Here is a 21895-nt window from a genome sequence, read left to right on the forward strand (position 1 = left end):
AAGGATCTTCGCCAACAACTATATGGAACCCAAATGTATGCCCATAAGGACAATGTATAACCAATGGCCATGGAGGTACTAATTTCGAGCCTATGTGGGTAATCAAAAAAATATAAGCAATCAATTGGTGTATTATAGATAGCACAGAAAAAAAAGAAAGTGTACCTATAATAACAAGGTTAAATCCGTAATAACTTCATTAAGTCAAAGATGGGACGACTATCTTGGTATTTATTTGCATAATTCAATAAATCTAAGAGAAAAAAAACAATTCAAAACCCAAAATAATAAAAATAAAATTGTAAAAATTGTATGATATTCTTGAATTTAAAAATAAGTGGTCATTGCTCAAGATGAATTAACACATTATATTCCATGTACCTATATTTATATTTGTAACAATATTGGATTTGTTTATTTTTGTTTTTGCTTCTGTTTGTATTATTTTTATCATAATATAGAATTTGAATTTAAGTGTTAACATTTTACTTCAAACACAATGTTATAGCTATAAAGATAAGAAAGATATAGATAGAAAATAAAAAAACCATAACTATATTATATTATGTGCAGTGAATAATTTTCTATACAAAATATTTTTTAAAAAAAATCATTAATTACTATTTGTCATTTTTCGAAAAAAAATTTCGGTTATTTTAAATTATAAAATAACTCAGACAATTATTAATAAAATAACATAACAATTAATTATTACCGACCACCACGTGCCGTAGGAGCTAACTATTTTTGTGTCCATTACTAGAGAAACGAAAAATATATTGCCTGGCCTTTGTTGACCACTGACCGGTACAAAATAAATAAGATAATTAGGGGGAGATGAAAAATATATGGCAAAATGAGGAGGAAAAAATATTTTCTCAGGAGTTAACGTCGATATGTCAATCAGTTGGAAGTGTTAGAATCGAATACTGAAAATCAAATGAAAATCTGTGTAATGGATGTCAAAATTTAAAAAATACTTCACATCAATCTTTCATAATAAGCTTAGCATTCTAAATATTATGATATTATTTTTGTACTTTATAGACATGATCAAACAGAAATACAAGTTCTAGCCGTACATAGTCAGTTGTTTGTAGTTAAGTAATACTAATTATTTTAAAGCGTTATGCTACTGAAAATTATTTTCTGTGTGCGTTTTATGTAATTACTGATGTTTTTTTAAATATTTATACTATAAAAAGTGCACTTAAAGTTTTGCTCATTAGTCAATACAACATGACATTTAAATTATAGTAACTTGATATTATATTATTTTCACTAATTTTAAAGTTGTACAAAACTTCAAGGACTGCTAAATATTGTATAGACTTATTGTCGGTGAACTATTTAAGGAAAGAATGATGTCAATTTCTCCTCATTATATCTGTACTATAATTGTATAATCTCATTTGTACAATAAGTAAAAACATGTCCCCCTCTCAAAAAAAAATTCGAATTTACATTTTACACCACACCGCCCAATGACATCGAATACGATTCCTCGTCGGTCAAGCTGAATATTGTATACTTTCAGAATACTTACGGTTAACCGTTTTTCCGGGTTGACTTCAATCATGCCACGGAGCAAGTTTTGACAATCCGGCGGAACGAAATGCGGTATGTGGAAAACGCCCTTTTTCACCTTCTCCAACAGTTGGCGCAAGTTGTCGTCGTCGAATGGCAGCGCGCCGACAAGCAGAGCGTACAGTATTACACCACAGGACCAAACGTCTGCTTTCCGCCCGTCATATTTCTCGCCCTGAAAATCATATTAAAACAAACCACGTGAGTTCTGAGTAGTTATAGAGAAATATTTTCTTGATAATATTATATTCAGAAGAATCGTCGATTATTATTTGTTAATTAGTAATATTATAATTATTGAATATTATTTAAACATTGAAATACTTAAAAAAAATTACGCCAATTTAAATAATAGGTGTATTGTATTTTAATACGATTGTTTTTATTGATAGTCATTATTTTTACACTTCATATATTTACATTATTTGTTCAAAATGGTCATCGGTCATCCGGACAAAAAATATAGCTATATGATAGGCTCAATGGTCAATCGCATTTTTTCATATTTACATTATAAAAAGCGAAAAAATTCGATGGTTGTATGTATTATAGTTTGATTGAAATTTTAACTCAAGGTTCACAAAATAATAATTGTAAAAATAAAATAAATAATGAACCACCAAATTGATAAGCATTTAAAATTAAAAATTCAATATTATCAATTTATGAACTCTAACAAGTGTTTAAAATAAAATTTAAATAATTGATAGCAAAAGTATTTGAAAAAATGATTTGATATTATAAATTGAGCGTACAATGTATTTGTGTAAATATTAAATTTCTTTTTTTCCCGTATAAGATAAATGTGCTTGAGCGAGGCGTTTATAATGTATTTGTGCGAGCATGGTACGATAAAGTGTGAGGGAATATTTATTTATTTACCAATATTAATGTAATAAGATTGAACAATTTATCAGTAAATTCAGTATTAACAATAGTAAAAGTTGTGTTTGGGTCAATGGTTAAGTTAGGATACAATAAAAGTTGATATTAATCTACTCACTAAGAATACGGACAGTTAATAATTTGGTTTCGTTATATTATTTAAATAAAATATTTTTTATTTAATAATGTATACATGTCAAAATCCTCTCTTTTTTGTTATAGTATTCTTAGAATAGTCAAGTTGCGGGCCCAACCGTGATGGATTAATCATACAGTTAACATAAAAATAAATTTAAGGTAACGTCAAATTTGTTTCATTCTGCTGCTAGGCACGGCATGAACGGGAAATCGGAAAACTGTAGAGGGCTGTCGTTGTCCTACAAAACATGTCTTGCAGTTCATATTTTTGATTTATTAAATTCTTATTTAAAATGTTACAGCATATTGTTATTAATAAATCGCTCAAAACATTTTGCACACTTACTAAAATTCAAACAGCTTCAATTTAAAATATTCATACATTTTTACTCTAATACTTAAGAACAATGCGTAGGTTTCTAATACGATGCGTATGGAAGCATTGAAACTGACGTTTCATTTGCAATTGAATGGCATCGATTTCGATTTTTTTTTTTTATAAAAAAACAAAAATCACGAGGTTGTAAGTACATTATATTATACTTAAAGTATAAGCACTTTAAGGAAACAATCAGTTGAATAGTTTCAAGTATTGTGGTTTAAATATATGTGTCGTGGCTTATAAGAAAATTTGCCACAACAAATTCTTTATTACGATATTCTAATAATTTCGTTATTATAATTATTATAATCATCAAAGAGAAAACACTCCAGTATCTGAGACGTAATAAAAGGGTGGTGATCACAATACTTTTTATGGAACTTTTTTTTCATACTCATTCCACTGTTATATTGTTATATATAAAGATGCAATTAAAATACATTGAAAAATAAAAAAACAAGACCCGATTCAAAGAAAAGAGACATCTCAATGGGTCCCTGAGACGATCCACCCATCGCACACCTCCAATATGCTAGCGAGACAATCATCAATACAAAGAGAAAATCGTAATATTAATTATTTATTGAAGGTTCATTAAAAAGTCTCAAGATTTTATCTCTTGTTTATCTGGAACGCATGCCGCAGGCCCGAAAATCATTTGAACTAACCACTGTTGCAGTGTTGCGTAAAATAATCATCGAGGTTTATATAGGTAGTTGTATATAATATATGCTAGAGAAAAAAATATCTTACTCGGATGACTTCGGGGCACGCGTAGTGAGGAGAACCACAACTTGTTTCGAGCATGCTTCCGTTGGGCTGCAGAGACGCCATACCGAAGTCAGCGATTTTAATGTTGGTCTTTTCGTCCAGCAATAAGTTTTCCGGTTTCAAATCTCTGTGGCTGTGGAAATACAAAACAAACAATAACTGATTAGTTAAATATAACTCACTATGTACACAGTTGATTACATTTAAGTTAATATTGTGATAACAATACCTGTTTATACATATGTCAATTAAATATGTATATTTATCAGTATTAATTATACAGTGATGGCGATTGCCATTTTTATTCTCAGGAAACGACGATCAACCCATAATTTGTATGGACTAGAAGTAGTGCATACTATAATAGCCGTGTGACAGGGTATCTCTTTTTGACGTGGGAAGTGACTTAACAATTTTCTTACACTTATCCAATAAAATGTGACAACCGATGACTTAAGTATATATATATATATATATATTCTCTCGGCGCACATTTTTGACACGACTTATTTACTTTTATGTCCCGTCATTGCGTCAAGTTTTATTATTCTCCCGGTATGTCGTAGTTTCGTACATATTATCGTGATGATAATATTGTAAAAGTGTGTATACCTAATGGGTGACAAAAAAAAAAAACCACTATCACACGGCGTTTTGGATAGGCAAATCGGGTACACCACTGTCGTGCTCGTCCGTCATAATAATAATATTCTTATCTTCTAGCTAATATTATTTCAAAATACTTTATACATTAGGAAGTCGAAAATAAAATGGTGTGAAAAATCACTTTCACCCCAACCCAACTTAACTCAACCCAAAAATCTGCTATTTGGAACTGAAACTCAGAGTCTTCAGCCTCCGATCCATGATACTGTTTTAGGATTTTTACTGACATACAGAATGGAAAGAACCCCAAAACGGACCCGTTTAGATCGATTAGGTATAAAATAATGAATTATAATGATGGTTAACTGCCCGAGGACATGTCCAGACGACTATATAGTTAGGTTACCTCGGTGTATGTTAGCGATGTACCTATTCATAAAAATTTCTATACATAGCCAATAATAATACAATATGTGTTATTGTACGAGTACATATTTTATGAACCAACCCTCAGGGCACTTTTATGACATCAAGGATATTTTATAGAGCGTCATTTTAAAAATACTAAATAAATCTATTCTAATAAATCTATCTCAACAAATAATAAAACACTGATTTTCAAGTTCGAGTAAAAAACAAAGAAACATTTTTTTTCGATATTTTTCAAAATTATTTATGAATGCTTATTTATTGTGTATATAGTTTTAAGAATATTAATTTTATCTGATACACTATATTATTGTTTATATTAAGTGATCAAACTACGATTTATCATGCATAGTATAACTACTATGCCAACTGCAGTATATGCTTACCGTGTGGTTTGCTAATTGCTGGTTAACTTAATAAATATTTTATTTTGAAGTATAAAATAATACATGATTTGCGATGTTGGTTTTTAGTGTAAATGTTACAATCAAATAGACAAACAGTAAAATATACTAAACATATTTATACAAAAATACGTACTGTATTATTATGTAAGTACCATGTTATATATTGCTTAATGTTTCTAAATAAATAAATTATGTTAAATCGTTTTGAAAGTTTTGGTGTTTCTTGTTAGTTATTGTTCAAAAAAATATTGTTTAACCATGAAAAGTTACCTACTCCAAATTATATAAGTATTTACATGAATTAATCATACATCGACGTGCAATAGATTATCAACACCATTTATTATTTTTATTAATATTATTATTTTTACCTATATTTTAATTTATAAGTTATAATCAACAATTAATTTTAAAAAAAACTTAACAAAATTATTATTATTATGTAACACGTTTATATACCAGCAGATTATTAGCTAGATTTTCTTTCCTGTTCGTATTTTACAAGGCTATGACTAAAAACAAATGTTGAGGGGGGCCAGAGGGGCCAAATGGGTTATAAATCATCAATATATATTTTTCCTCCCTCCTACTTTATATGTAGCTGGTAATAAAAAAATTATAATTTTTTGTCAAAAAAACATGTGTTTAAAGAATATAACAATTCTAATCCAAGCTGAGCGATGCAATTATTTTTAAAAGTCTATTGCTACGTCATATCCAAATAATTGGAGCTCCCTCTTCTAATTTTAAACGATATTTGTACGTCACATTATATGAGTCCATCACAAATTCAATATCTAAATACCTATGTAGATAACCGAAACGAACATTGTAACCACCATAGGTAAACAAAATGACTTATGCAGCAATATACCAAGCGGGTAAAATATGTACACGGTTTAAACGTCATAGTCGTCAACATCGTCTTCATTAATATTCAAAGAAAACTTTTGAAAATCACTGAAGCTGACAGCGATGGTCATTTATTATTATTCCGTGTCGGCTCGTCATGGTGTTTCGGTTAATCAGATTTATAACGAAAATTGCGTGAACAGCACCTAACCTAACCAGAGTAGATGCCTACTTACGGCTAACGATATGGGTTGCAAACAATAATGGAAATAGCTTATTTCGGAATTTTTTTAAATAATTTTAAAATTCAAATTGTATTTATGATCACACTCAATACTAAAATACGATAAAATCGATTATTGAATACTGTGGTATTCAAATATATTGGAAGCGAGAGATGTTATCATTAGCATACATAGAAAACTATTGTTCAATACTCTAACACCAAACCAAGAAAAGTAAATTGCAACTATTAATATTCAGGTGCAGACTTAACATGCTGTCTGCGCATACTTTGTTTTCTCTCTCTGACCTTCGTGATAATTATAACAACTTTAAAATAATAATCCTTCATTTTTGAGTCAATATTCGATTAAATTATAAGTTTCACCCCCCCCCCCCCAAAGAAAGAAGCATTTTCCTTAATTTTTTAATAAACGATTTTACTCCAAGTCTTAGAACATTCAAATTCGATGAAAAATAATTTCTGGTGATTGCGGGTTATGTAGTCTATACTGTGTGAGTGAATCAGGGAAAAAAACAAAAATATTAATATTGAGCTGACATCCTGTTAAACAACAATTTCAAACAAAAAGTTTAAAACTTAGATCATAATAATATTCATACACATAATATAGGCATATTGTGCTGCATACAATTGTTCTGTTTGTTTTTGGTTATCGTTGTCTACGTTCACTATATAGGGTTACCAAACATGCTCATCCCTTTTTTATCTTTGATAATACAGTTATTCAAAATCTGATTTTTTAAATTTTTAATATACTTAAAGACCATATTCTAAAATTGTTGAGATATTTTGTAGTACTTAACGAGTGTTCTGTGGAAATACAATTTTTTTTCAAATTAACCCCCCCCCCTTCCCTACTGTAAATTATTCAGTAGATAAATTTTCTGACAAATTTAACGTATTAGAATCAAAATTCGTACAAGTAGTTTTAAGTTATTTAACTTTGAGTATTAAGGATAAAAGATATACGGTAATGGGTTCATAAGATATGGGGGCTATGGTGATTTGAATATTTAAGTCATCAAATAATCAAAATTCATAATTTATAAAAACGGCTCAAGTATAGTAAATACTAGTTCCATTATTACATCTATTTTATAGTTTTGTAAAACCATTTTTAAGGTCTATTATCATTAGAACAAACAATTTAAAAGGTAACTAAGAAACTACTCATTAAAACTTAAAGTTAGGAACATAAAGTTAAAAATGAAGTTAAATAAAGTTAACATAAAGTTAGGAACATCCAAATTTTTTAAAAAATAGCCCACTAACTAATTTATAGCAAAAAAGCCGGATTCTCAGTTGAAAAACAGAAATTTGTATCACTATTCGCCATAGGACACTCCTTAAATAGTATAAAAAAATCACTGGAATTGTGTATTAAAAATTTTTTAAAAATCAGAATTTGAATAAATTCATTATTAAAGGGAAAACGAGGGAGATCACTCTGTACATAGTGTACAATAAACACCGGAGATTTCGTTTGATTTTTCAAAACGCGAATAATGCTGTTATTGTCTTCGGCTGACGATAAATGGCTGGCCGCGTTGCTCTAACAATAATAATATTTTATACAACCGTACAATTATTTCTACCCATTTTCGAATAGGAATTCGTGCGCGATTCGTATGCTATATGAATGTTATGCGCCACAAAGGCTTGGGATTAAAAGTCGACCGAGAAATAGCAAAAATGGTTTCTCTTTTTTTAAACTTTATTTGAATTACTTTGGAAAAAAAACTAACAATTTAAACGTATTATTATTCTAAATAGGTATTTACGAAAAATACTATAATGTTCTATATTGTATAATTTAACCTGAACAATAATAAAAAGTACAATCGGATAATTTATGCATTTTTAAATATTTTTTCGCTACGAAGTCGTAATACAACTTAAATACCTTATCAAGTATAGATTATAGGTAGGTACGTGATATTTTAATACATTTTAAGGTTGTTTTAAAATGGTATACAATTACGCTCAAAGCTCGACTTATAAAATGGTGATAACCGATAATTGTGAGGGAAATGCATATTTGTGTAAGTACTTTTAATAATTTGAAAAAAATTCCTTAAAAAACACAAATATACAAAATTACCAAGGGTTAAAAAGCAACGTCCTTAAACATGTTTGTTTTGTTATATTCACAAATCACCTCATAATATTATATTATTATTATATTGCTACGAAAAATCTATTTTTATACTGGATATTTTTACATATTTCAACAATAGAATCACGGAGAATATATATCTTGTGATGTTATATTTAAATTCAGTAAAAAATTCTATGGATTTACTTAATTAGATGTTAATAATGTTAGGTACATATATAATAAGTACATAATGTATTTCACTAATCATAAAAAACCATACACTAAAGATAAACAGTTAAACATCCTTGTAAAGAAATGACTGGTTACGAACCAATTTTTTCATATAGGTAAAGTTATAATATTTCTCAGTTATAGGGACAGTAAAATATACAAGATATAGATTATACGGGATCGCTGATATTTTCCGTTGTAAAGTCATTTCCGTCTTATCGGAGATCCGTTATGAAGAGGTTTTACTACATTTGTATATGTTTTACTACATTTTTTTATACTTATAAGAAAGTCTTAACTAAATATAATTATTCAATGTATATTATATGGAAATGAAATGCGAGCCAATTACGACATATAAATTATGGTGACATCAGATGTGTAGGAGATACCTATTCCAGTAAAATAGATCGAATTAGATATTCTTAAAATTAGAGAGAAGAATGTACATAATTTATCTTCTTGGCTAGACTACATAAATAGGGCCTAAGGCGGGGACCATATTCAGACGTGATCAAACAGTGTTTGTGCAAGCGACTTCATCATGGCATCTGGAGTTTCAACTGTAAAACTCATAGAATATTTTCAAAAGTAATTTTATAATAACGTATTTGATTAGTATTTTGTATGACTATTGTAGTATTATTTCAACTTCAAAGTTAAGTCACGTCCATTCAAACTGATTTTGATATTAGCACTCAAACAGTGTATTATATAATATATAATATAATTTTAGGTTTCGATAAACTAATCCATTCACTATACATTCACGCTCAGGCCCAAAAATTGTCTAACTATCACATAGGATATTTGTCTATTGTCTACTGTGCAAATCGTACATTTTTTAGGCCTAAATCTATACCGTAGATCAACATGAGCAACCCACATATACACAACAAACGCCTTGCTTTGAATAACCGCGGATATTTTGACAATTACGACATCTATTATTCTATAGTTACATTTAAACATATTAACTTGAAAAATAAAACTTATCTTCATAAACTTTACTTAAAGCCAATATAGACTTACAGAACACAACTCTGGGGCTCAGCCAAACTGCCGAACCCTCGAACATTAATAAAATCCAAATGTCTCCGTCAAATTACTAAAGCACCCTTTTATGTCTCAAACCACACTCTACACAAAGACCTCTGAATTTAAACCGTACAAAATGTAGCTATAAAAACATCTAAAAACGACTTCTCTCCTACCCCCTCAACCATCGCATTTCACTCCCATCTCTGCTCTTACCATCTTACCATCCTAGGTAACCCCTAGTGACCACGGAAGACGTCTAAATCGAAAATGGATGAGTAGCGATCTCTTAATTGACTGATACACACACATATGCCATGAAGTTCCATTTTTGAATCGATTTTTTACGAAAGTCTAAATAACATTACTTTCGCTTATCGTAACAATTTTAAATTAAAGATTATGAAATACATATTTATTTTATAATAGACAAAAAAAATGTTCGATAAACGACATAACTCCTTCTTTGAGATATAAATTCATTTTTCAGGATTTTTATCCTATATACGTACTTAAATTTAAAACACTGTTAGTTACGATAGTTATGTTAAGTCACTATTCATTTTTGACTGTTTGCCCATAACTATCTAACTTCGACGGTATAACTAGGTATTAAAAAGAACCCACTCTTATTAATGATGCACCAGTTTAATGCTTTTCAGTAATGATACTGTCTGCAGTAATATTTTGTTACAAATCGATTATTGCGAGATGTTATATAACACCTAGTCGTCTCATTTATCATGAAATCTCACTTAATATACTCTACTCTTCGTTATTATAAATAATACCCATCTGGCGCCCACCAACTGACCTAGTTCGTACATTATACGAGTTGTGCAAAAATGTTATCTACGAATTTTACTATGGTTTTGAAAACGATTTGCCGAATTCATATATTATTTGTAAACTGTAGACAATAATTAATATTCAAATAATTATTACGTTTCATATTAAAGTAAAATGCAATTCTGCAGTCAAATTCGTCCATTTAATTAATATAATTAAAACATTACCTTTAAATTCGTTTTTTACTATATAATATCATTCAGTATATATTGTACAATATATACTCAACGTTAATATATTTAATTAGCTTTTTTCAACAGCAATACGGCTTGACATTTATAAAATTATTAAAATTTACCTATAATAGTGATAGAACTAACGAGATCAAATATTAGCAAAATATTGGAATGATTGTAAGTGTGGATTGCAGACCTCTGCAAATGATTTGTCATGAATTGTGTATGACCGGAAAGAGCAATGTTTTAGTTAACATAATTAATACAACCTAAGGGTGATTTTAATTTTTTGAATTATTTTAAAATGTACGTATGCATGACCGGACATTTTTATAATTCTCAGGATGTGCACCGAAACATTTTACCGGTAATTCTTACATATGACTTACAAACGAAAAACATTTTTTAAAATTAATTCTCATATAGATATAGATTATTTACGCTACATAAACATAAATAGTATAAAATACATAAACTGTCTGATACACACTACACACATTAAAAGTGACAAGTATTTATCTTTTGAGTGGCTACCTAATGATCTTAAAAACGATTTCTTTGTGGCTTTAACGGATATACAATCGATTACAATGTATTAACGGTCTAAAAGTTAACAAAAAACTAAAAGTTGAAAAATGTAGTATACATCGTTTATTATTTGAAATAATAAACTAAAATAATAATAAAGTTATATTATTTATTCACAACAGGTATATATGTTTTTATTTTTCAAATTTTATATATTATATAAAAATTATAAAAAAATGTTTATATTATTTTTAAACTTGAGTAATATATATATATAATTGTATTGATTGTTTTAAATAAAGTTATTTCTTTTTGCCACTTTTTTTTAGAGAAATCGATTTCCTATAACCCAACTGTAATTATTGTACGTAATGAAGGTTCAGTTCAGAAGATTAGATAAGTAAGTTTTCTGAAAAGCAATGACATTTTTACTATAGTCTTTTGACATATGGTTTTGATACTAAAAATATATATAATACATTCCATTTGATTATATTTAATACATAAGCCTTGTCGTAAAATAGATAATATATCATTTGTAAAATATAGAAACTCTTCTGCCTATAGTAGTAAAGTCTACACAATTAAATAAATGGGTATACCCAATACGTTCAAAAATCCGGAATTTTGGTTTTAATTAAATACAGTTTTTCAAAAATAAGAAATTATAGTAAATATAAATAGGTTACCTATATAAAATATTTAAGTATATTCAGTATATGTCCCGCATTAGACGGTGGTTCAGTAAATGCTAAGACCAATTGTGCATACATAAAAAAATATGAGATAGTCAAATTTTAATTTAAAAAAACTGTTTAGCATTTATTTATTTCATAAATTAAACGTGTAACTATAGAACAGTTTATTTATTACATGGCCTACTAAAGGATGAATGTATTATCACGTTCTAATATTATAAGAAACGCATGCTTACCATATTAAATGACTGTGACAAAAGTCTAAGGCAGAGATGATTTGTCGAAAAAATCTTCTGGCTTCTTTTGGCGTCAGCCTCCCCTTTTTAACCAAGTAGTCAAAAAGTTCTCCACCGGACACGTGTTCCAGTATCAAGTATCTGAAATTGCAATTAATATAATTAATATACAACTACTGTTATCAGGCTTTCGCTATACAGTAGAAAACTTAAACACATTCAAGGGGAGATGGTATATTTGTGCCAATTTTACTACTTGTAATTTTCGCCATATCTATATCTTAATTTTGGTTATCTGCGCCATTACAGAAAACGAAATAGCACAGAATTTAAACTGCACCACACTTTCAATTTAAATTATTGGAATAATTTACACCATACTTAGCTCACATCAGAATAGCATGTATACAACTTGAATAAATAACACGGGCTATTAAGAACACGAACGATTGGACAATGAATTATAATATTCCTGATTTTTACATATTTTATAATTATCTGAAATGTTACTAATTTTAGTCACCCACAGTATTCTTATACGAAATAACTATAATTATAATAATTAGCTTACATTTTTATAATTTTTCTTGAAATATACTTATAAGTATGAAAATGAACTTGATTTATTAATAAAATACAAAAAAATAAAGTACATTTTAGTAAATTACAAAATAATAGTTATTAATTATTATAAAGAGTCGACAATTTAAATGTTGTTACCTACGATACAACATTTTTGCAAATTACAATTTTTATACCTCGTTATAAGATTACGCAGTTTACATGTATTTTTATTGAATTGTATATGGTGCAAATTACCAAAATAAATTTTTAAATGAAGAGCAAGTTTTTATTTTATTTTTGGTTGTTTTTGGACACAAATTACACTCGCTCCTACCAAGGAAAAATAACCCAAACGACATTTGTATAAATCACATCTTCGAAATGTAATATGGTACGGTGTGATGTTTGTATTTAAACTGCAAGGTTCATTGGCCAGACGATGACCATTATAGTGTGGTTCCACGTAACATAAGTATCATAGAACTCGAAAAAATGTATCATCAGATAAAATATATATTATAAAAAAATATTTTTAACGGTGGTCAACTTACTGGCCGTTCAGAATGCTGTATAACAGTTTTATTGTGCATTTATTATAGCCAATGGGTGTTTAACTAAATTAAAATACAATTTAGTATTATTTAAGATTAAAAAGTTACTTCGTGAAATAATTCACCGCTGAAAATTCAAGAAAACTGATTTAATCTATATAGTAAGAAATCAATAGTATTGAATTTGTAAAACGTGTGCCATGTGATTAACCTCGTGGTGTTAGACTTCACGCCGATCTTTAGTAATATTTAATAATATTATATTTGATTTTTTAATTTAGATTAGAATAGCCTAAGGTATTTTTTGTATTACATTTTCAGCTCATGCAATTAGAAAGAAACAAGCACAACTATACGAAAATAAAGATAAAACGTTAAATTTTTAAATCTTCATTATTGTTAGAACAAAAACTAACTATCGTGTATACTATGCAATATCCACTTAAATTAAGATTTATTAAACATTTTAAGTTTTGATTGTTATTATTCTTGAATTACAATCGAGGTACCATCAATCGATTTCGTATTAAAGACGGCCATCTGTTTTGTTCAATCCAATGTAAACTTTAGACTTGAAATCTTTCTGTAGTTTTCCTTTACGCTTGACGAGATTATTGAGAGAATCGATAGGTACATCACCTCTTGAATGTACCAATATTATTATTCTTTGATTTTTTAAATTTAAACACACGGTATGTACTACGTATATATTAATTAATTTTTTTTGTACAATGAGCATAATAGTTGGTCGTTGTTCATTTTTTTATGACAGGTATAAATCTAACCTATATAAGCGAGTTTTTGTGGTTTAGGAGTAAGCAGTGGTAGCGAAATTAATAATAATATATTATAGAATATTGATGGCTATGTTTTCTGCCGTTTTTATATTATAAACATCTGAATGCATAGTATTCGGCTCGTGACATAATAAGGGGCGTTAGATTAGATAGAGGGCATTTCGGCTGAAATGTTTGGATTTTTGGGCTGAATAAAATTTTTGGATTCCATACAACCATAATATGGGCTTGCGAAGTAGTTTTTTAGTATTTGTTGGTTGGTATGCGAAGTGAGTTGGGGTGATTTGAACAATAATTTAAATCATGGAGATTTCGGTTGTATACTAGGTGATATCAATTCAATATATGACAAAAATTATAAAAATTATATAGATGATACATAATTTTAAAAAAAATTTATGTTAGATAATTCCCAAATAGAATAGGTACTTTGAAAAAAGTTATTACGTTTCAAATTAATGGAATTTATAAAATTTATAAAAAATTAACTAATTGACTTAAATAAAAGTTTTTACCGCTAAAATTTTTCCTAAAAATAAGACTTACAAATTTGTTTTTTTGAATTTTAGCAAAAAATTTAATAAAATTTAAAATGTTCGGTATTAAAAAAGAAATGTTATGCTTTACTTGTAGCGCAAGCGCCTATAAATTATTTTAAAAATGTTTAAATATTGATTAGAACGAAAGATATTTTATTTGTTAGGTCTTTCTGTTGTACCCAGTATTCCAGTATAGGTTAGGTAGGTATTTAGTTTTTTGTGGACCGGGTGTTTGTATATAATTAAAAGTTGCAATTTAACCATTTCTTTATGAAAAATGCGTGTGTTCGAGATCATACCGATCAGCCAGGTTGTATAAATTGCACATATGTAGATTTTTAATGGTGATTATTGTATCTATTTATCTACATTGCAAATCTGTAAAATCATAAATAATATTTTACCTATGTGTTTTGTTTTGTTTTAAACCAGCTTAATTATAACGTCCCATCGCTCATAATCATAAAATATTTAACGACGACAATCGTTCAGCAAACGTTCATAACTTTATAAGCCATTATGACATTTGATTGATAAACAAATTATAAAACCAACAAAGATATCATATTATGTACCTATAAACCTAATATACATTTTGAACCGCACCTACTCGACAATATATCGTGAAACCATACACCGATGTTTACTTTTTTTACATGCCTTATATTTGCGTTATTTCATTCATTGGACAAATATTAATGCACATCGAGTCCGTTTTTCGGACGGTATTGAATGTCATTATTTACTTTATCTGTAAGCTGCGTTCGTTCCAAAAACAAAACCATTATACTACAGCTGTATATATGACCCGTCGCATTTGTTTTCGAATACTCTGTACCTAATATTAATGCATTTTTAAACGATTAATTAACATTGACGCGTATACATATTGTATACAGGCAGAATGAATATAAATGGATAGTCGTTTTTGTTCATTGGACCAGGTATAATAAATTTGTTTTCTTTTTTAAATTTAAAAACCTCATATTTTATAATATTATCAGCTCCGGTAAAAATGTATAAAAAACAATTTAAGAAAACATATCACCCTTCAAGCGTGATAGATCTCTAGATTCCTATACGTTAAGAAAGAAAATTTTGTGTACCAAGTAATTATAATTTATTATATTAAAATAGTAATAAAAATTGATAATAAACTTTTTTTTACACTATCATTCAATAGTAATAAATAGTACTATACTTGAGTAATTAGTGAACGTAGATATATATATTAAAGGTATAAAAAATAAATAAATATACTGATTTACTTATCAATGTATTTTATATTGCTTATTCACAACCATGGAAATGAAAATATCGTAACTAGAATTAACCACCGATTTCATTGTGAATACATCTCATGCATTACAGTGAATTCATTCCTGTATACAGTTATATGCGTAACACACCATTGTGGTGCTGTTATTATGGTACTTAATGGTGCAACAATGGTAAAACCCATAATTTTATGGTAGAATTTCATATGCCATTTCTTATAGTAATAACAATATAAGACATTTGAGCTATAGGATTGAGAGCCACATCTCAGATGAGTTATATAGTTATTATATTTCCTTTTGTATTTTATTTATTGCTCAAAACCCGATTCTGATTTATTTGTATTTATTTTTAATCTATTTTTCCAAACCCTTCAAATAATATAAATACAACTTCTGATGAAAAAGATTAAAGGCTGAACAATTTTCAGACAAAATATATCAAAATATCAGTGCTGAATACATCATTCAAGCCTTAAGCTTTAAATCAATAAGTTAAGACTTAAAATACAAACTAAAATAAATTACCTAACTAAATCAAATAGTATTATTACTGTTATACCGTCAGATATTTCAAACAAAACATCACCATAAAATAATGGGTCATTCGATTTTTGCCATAGAACGCCGTATAACAGTGTGCATTTGGCATGTCAATTTTATGAATATGATTAAGGTTTTACATTGAATTTTCCGCAAGTATAATGATATGTTTTATACGGTTATATTATCAATATTTTTTTAACAAAAAAGAAGGTCGTTATACTTGTTATTATTATATACCTATACTTGGTTCATGGTTCGCTGAATACCATACCATAATATGGTATTACTGAAAATCATATTTCTTCTCAGACATATATGATTGGGGTAAACTTATTAAAAGTCAATAAATATTATGATGATTATAATAATATATTATATAACGGGTGTAAAATATAATGGGATTGACTTTAATTGAATACGAATAAAGTAAAATGCACATTCAAAATATTTTAATTGCTCAACTCACAAGTATCGTTTGTTTTCGTAGACGTCTGACAAGCCCAACACGTGCGGGTGGTCGATGAGTTTCATTATTGCAATCTCCCTTTCCACCTGAAACCGAATAAAAACAAATAGTTATATTTCAATACTGAACTACGAAAAACTTAAACAATATATAAAATATAATTAGTATCTGTTGGCTCTATGACGCACGTTCACGACTAGACATATCTAATATTCGTATTTATAATATATTTTAAAGTAGCCAATTGTGGTTAATGCAGTAATTCTATACCATTATATGCTTTGCCACAAATTAAGTGTTGAGAATAAATTAATTTGGACTATGATAAAAGATAAAAAAAAACCTAAAGTATATTTAGATAAAGGATAAGAATGTTCAACTATATCTAAATAAATAAAAGGCTGCCTATAGTGAATAATTAGATGTTAAAATAATTATTTTGCTCAGGGGATTTTTGCATTAGACTTCACAAAGTCCAACTACATCCAATTTTCTACCAGAATCCACTCTCAGAGTTAAAAATCAATTTTTGTACCTCAAAAATCGAAAAGTGATGACAGTAACAAAAAAAAATACTCATCGTTGTAAAAAAGTCACTCCTCTCGGAATCTAACAAATCAGGATAAATAATTTAAGTATACCTAGATGACTGAAGTTTTTATCCAAGGTAGATACATAGATAATGTTTAGATGTTCACCTATAAATGCAAACAAATATTAAATACTCGAAATGTTAAAGAGTTTTGATTAGAAGTTACCTAAATGTTCTAGTAATATGTTTTTTTTTTTTATTACTTAATCTAATGAAACTATGAAGCTTATTATCAGATATTGATTCAATTATTTAAATTATTATTTTGGTCTGTTTGGTCTTATTGATTTTTTTTTTTGTTTTTTATAACTTGCCTATTGTTTTATACATTAAAATATGAAAATATGCAAACATTGTATATTTTTTTAAATAGTTTCTTGGTGTCTACTTTTTTTAAATTTCCAACAATATAACCACAGAAATACATACTGAACTTTAAATGAAGAATTTTTTTTTCGAAATGTACATAATCGTAGTAGCTGTAAATATATTTGTCTTATAGTATTTGTACTATAATTTTAAAAGAATTGAACGTTGAGATTTTTTTAATTTAATTTTTATTGCTCTGTGTATGATTTTTAGCAATTTTTTGCTTCATTTTATTTTGTTTGTTAAGAGTCTTATCAGTTATCACGGATCTCTATAACATTATAACTTAAGTAAAAAAACCATAAATATGTCAACAATCATTATTTTATAGACAAAAGCATTATGTTCACGTTTTTATAAATAGACTAATAAACGAGAAAGGTCTCTGATATAATATCAAAAGCTTCCACTGCAGCTTAAGTTCTCAGATGGCCTACCCCTTCTATACCAATAGTGCGTATTGTTAACTAACAAAAATATCAATAAATACGATGTAGCGCATTATACCTACGCATTATGACGAGTAAATATGTTATGAATTATATATAGGTACCTACATAATGTATTAATATCATTACAATGTGTACCAAGTACCAACATCTGTTATAATATAATTATAAGACAGGTCAAGTCGTTTAAAACGCAGTCTGAATAAATATGAAAACTACCCCTCAAATTCACTCGTGTGTCCGGGGTTGTTTTTCTTATACGGGCCGTGCTTATCGCAATAATTAGTATTACAAACACCCCGGTCGAACACGTAACCTATATATTGCCCTATATTTACAGAAGCTATTTGAGCGTATCTATCTCGCACATTACTTTAAGTATTTCAGTTCGAATACATCGTATGGCAGGACCACGGTACCACGTAGTACAGGGTTGAATTCAAACACCCAGGGATAAAAATGATATACCTACATTTTCATTGAAATTGCCCGAGGTGTAACTTTAATATTTTATTTTAATATGAGATAATATATTATTAAAAAGGGAGATTACTCAGCTGCCGGTTACATTTCGTATTTGCATATCATCTACGAGTACTTAATACACGGAAAATATTCTAACAACGAATACAAGAAAACAATTCCACTTGGGGCAAGATTAAAATCCAATGGCCAGATTAGTATAAATATTTTATTATATTTTGGTACCTGTACTAAAGACGTACCTCTATAAATTCTAATATAGCGCACCTACTACACCATTGTTACACTTTTTCATTCGAGAAATATTAAATAAAAACTATATTATGATATGGAATATTATGCATTCCATTAAATTACACGAGTAGTCAACAAAATCTTTGTGTGGGAGGGGGTAAACAGCACTTTTAGGCCCTCTCCACGAGATCGCCTTGATGACGAAAAATTCTTTACATTCTCTTATTTGCATCCATAACACGGTGATTTTTGTTATGCCCATCCTTTAATATTGAAAATATTTAATTAATTTGTATTATTTACAATATATTTTAGAGACATGCAATGATTATCTTTGAGATTATATACGAATATTTTAATTTTAAAGCGAGTTTAGAGTATTTTAAAATTATAAATTGTCTGTACATTTTAAAATGCTCATAACTCACTTTAAAATTAAAATACAATAAAATGCCCACGAGACGTCCTAGATATTAATTGTATACCTTTAAATTTTGAGATAGGTCAATTCACTCTGATTTCTAAACTAACGCAGCTAAACGTGATCTGCTGAGCGTAATAAGTTGTATGTTATGCATTGGCAAGACGAGTTCAACACTTGCAGATGCAAGTGCTACAGCCTTTTAAAAGGATTGTTATTTGACTATAGATGCATCGACCATTGTACGATTCAAGTCCGAAATAATATTAAGAACATAATATTACGCCTTAGGACGAATCCCCGATACCCCCTCCATTACTGTTCTGCCCCGGTGAACAAACTCTTTTGTAGTCAAGCACAAGCAGCCGAATTCGTATGATTGTCTTCGCGGCAGTGAAGGGATGAAAAATAATATCGTTTAATCGGGTGAACCGGAAATCGTAACATTTACATAAGTCACCGTCGGCGTCGTATTTTAGTATTTATGTAAGTCTCGTGAATCGAAACACGAGGAAGAAGTTACTTATAAACAAATTAAATACGATGTACAAGTGTGGTGTGAGTAGGTGTTTGTGTGGGCACGTTATTATTACGTATAGTAAACATCGTACCTATATGCAAATAAATATAAATTATTATGTTCGGCGAAATTATACGGCGGAGCTCTACTTTGTAAAACAATCAAAGTTACTTTGTTGCCGCCGGTTGACACAACTTCAATGAGCTTTTCGCGGTTACCATAATAATATAGATTAATTAATTAGCAGACAAAATATCGTAATACCACGCGTTTCTCGAAAAACCTTCCGGCGGTAAACCTTCCAGGAATAATATCACCGGCATTTCGTGTTCCTCGCGCGAGACGCGAATGTAAATGATATTCGAACATAGCACGCGTGCATAATATAAGACGCTTTGATCATTATTATTGTTATTATTATATGGTTTTCCCCGCAGACATGAACCGAGTTATTAAATATTAATAATAATAATAATATTACGACCATGCGAAACGATGTTTCGGTGTTTTAACGGCGGCGTACATAACAAACAAACGTGAGCCATTAGAGGGTGCAGCGACTGCTGTTTTTCAGATATTATTTTGTTTTCGACTCGGCAGTTAAGGCGCGGTACGTTCGTTGAATTGCGTGGTCACGAAAAAATTAGATATCTTAACAATAATTATTCCAGTGATTTATAGAGTAAACATTTTACTTCGCCAGCAAACAATTAAAAGAGTTTCAGCCTAGGGATAATTACTATAGTTATAGGTAACAGCTGCAGCAGACTACTTCAATATTATTATCAATCTGTTCGCAGAATTTATTCCACAAAATTAAGTACCCAAATAGTAAATAATTTATAGGCGCATAATAATAATATATTATCGTAGAGCTAGACGGTAAGCTAAACTCATTATTCACCGTGTGTGTAAGACAAGCGCTGACCGTCATGGAACGATACATTGAGAAACGATTATAAATTTAATAACGGAACTAATATATAATAAAAAACAACTATGGGACTAGGCAACTAGCTCAGCTGTATTGTTTAGATTTCGAGCGTACCTCGTCATTCATTACTAGGTCACTGTAATGCGTGTGAAGTTGATTTGAACTCAATGATAAATCAATGACAGCTTCAAAAGCTCGCAGAATAAAGTAGGTAACCACTTTGCTGTACAGTAGGTGTCGAGTGTACCTCGGCATTGAGTAACTATCTGTAGTGCATGTGTTAAATTTATTGTAATTCAATGATAAATCAATGCATTCGAAAAACGAGTTCTGATCAAAGACGGTCTGTCAGCCTATATTACTACAAGTATAATTTATCATATATTGTATTGCTAGTATAGTATCTAATTTATTTTACTATTATAGCAATATGACAGATTCAACTAATTTTTATCGACATTTGTAGAAACAAGAAATCGAAAATTTAAAGTACCTATAAATAGCTCAAAACGAATCAAAATATTTTGAAATTTCTACTAGATTATACAGGAAAAGCGAGAAAAATATCAGAAATATATTGATCAAAGTGGCAATTATCTAAGCTTTTATTGTTTTTGAATCACAACAAGATATTGGTTTTGTCAAAAACTGGTTTTCTGTAAAAATGTTCAGTTTTTTCAACGTAACCCCAAAGTACCAACTATAGATCCAACTTTTTCCCAGAAACCACCCTCAAAGTATAAAATGTATTCATTTTTACTGCTATTAAAGATAATGAGCTACGCTCAGAATCTATGAAATCGAGACTGTGGACTTTTGAAATATTTTTACACTAAAGTAAAAAGACCTAAGTCTTGCTTTGGGTACCTACTATAATGGTTTATACTTACTATATGTCTTTGTATTACATTTCCAAGTTTTTGAATTTTTGTTGTTGTTGCTATTTTCAGAATTCGGTCAATTACGCATTTGGTAAACATTATTTTCTACCGCTA

General features: G+C 28.9%; 1 protein-coding gene across 3 annotated transcripts in view; it reads right to left on the minus strand.

The window, feature by feature from the left end:
- The window catches only part of LOC111035897 (serine/threonine-protein kinase BRSK2), a 106353-nt gene that overhangs the window by 44898 nt on the left and 39560 nt on the right, over window positions 1-21895 (minus strand). For all 3 annotated transcript variants that reach the window (XM_022317718.1, XM_022317719.1, XM_022317720.1), the window contains exons 3-6: window positions 16899-16984; window positions 12159-12299; window positions 3746-3896; window positions 1547-1762 (exon numbers count right to left, since the gene is read on the minus strand). In XM_022317718.1, coding sequence (XP_022173410.1) covers window positions 1547-1762; window positions 3746-3896; window positions 12159-12299; window positions 16899-16984 — 594 coding nt within the window. The remainder of the gene's footprint in view (window positions 1-1546; window positions 1763-3745; window positions 3897-12158; window positions 12300-16898; window positions 16985-21895) is intronic.

The sequence above is a fragment of the Myzus persicae genome, unplaced genomic scaffold (genome assembly GCF_001856785.1).
Source record: "Myzus persicae strain clone G006 unplaced genomic scaffold, MPER_G0061.0, whole genome shotgun sequence".
In the NCBI taxonomy this organism is placed as follows: domain Eukaryota; kingdom Metazoa; phylum Arthropoda; class Insecta; order Hemiptera; family Aphididae; genus Myzus; species Myzus persicae.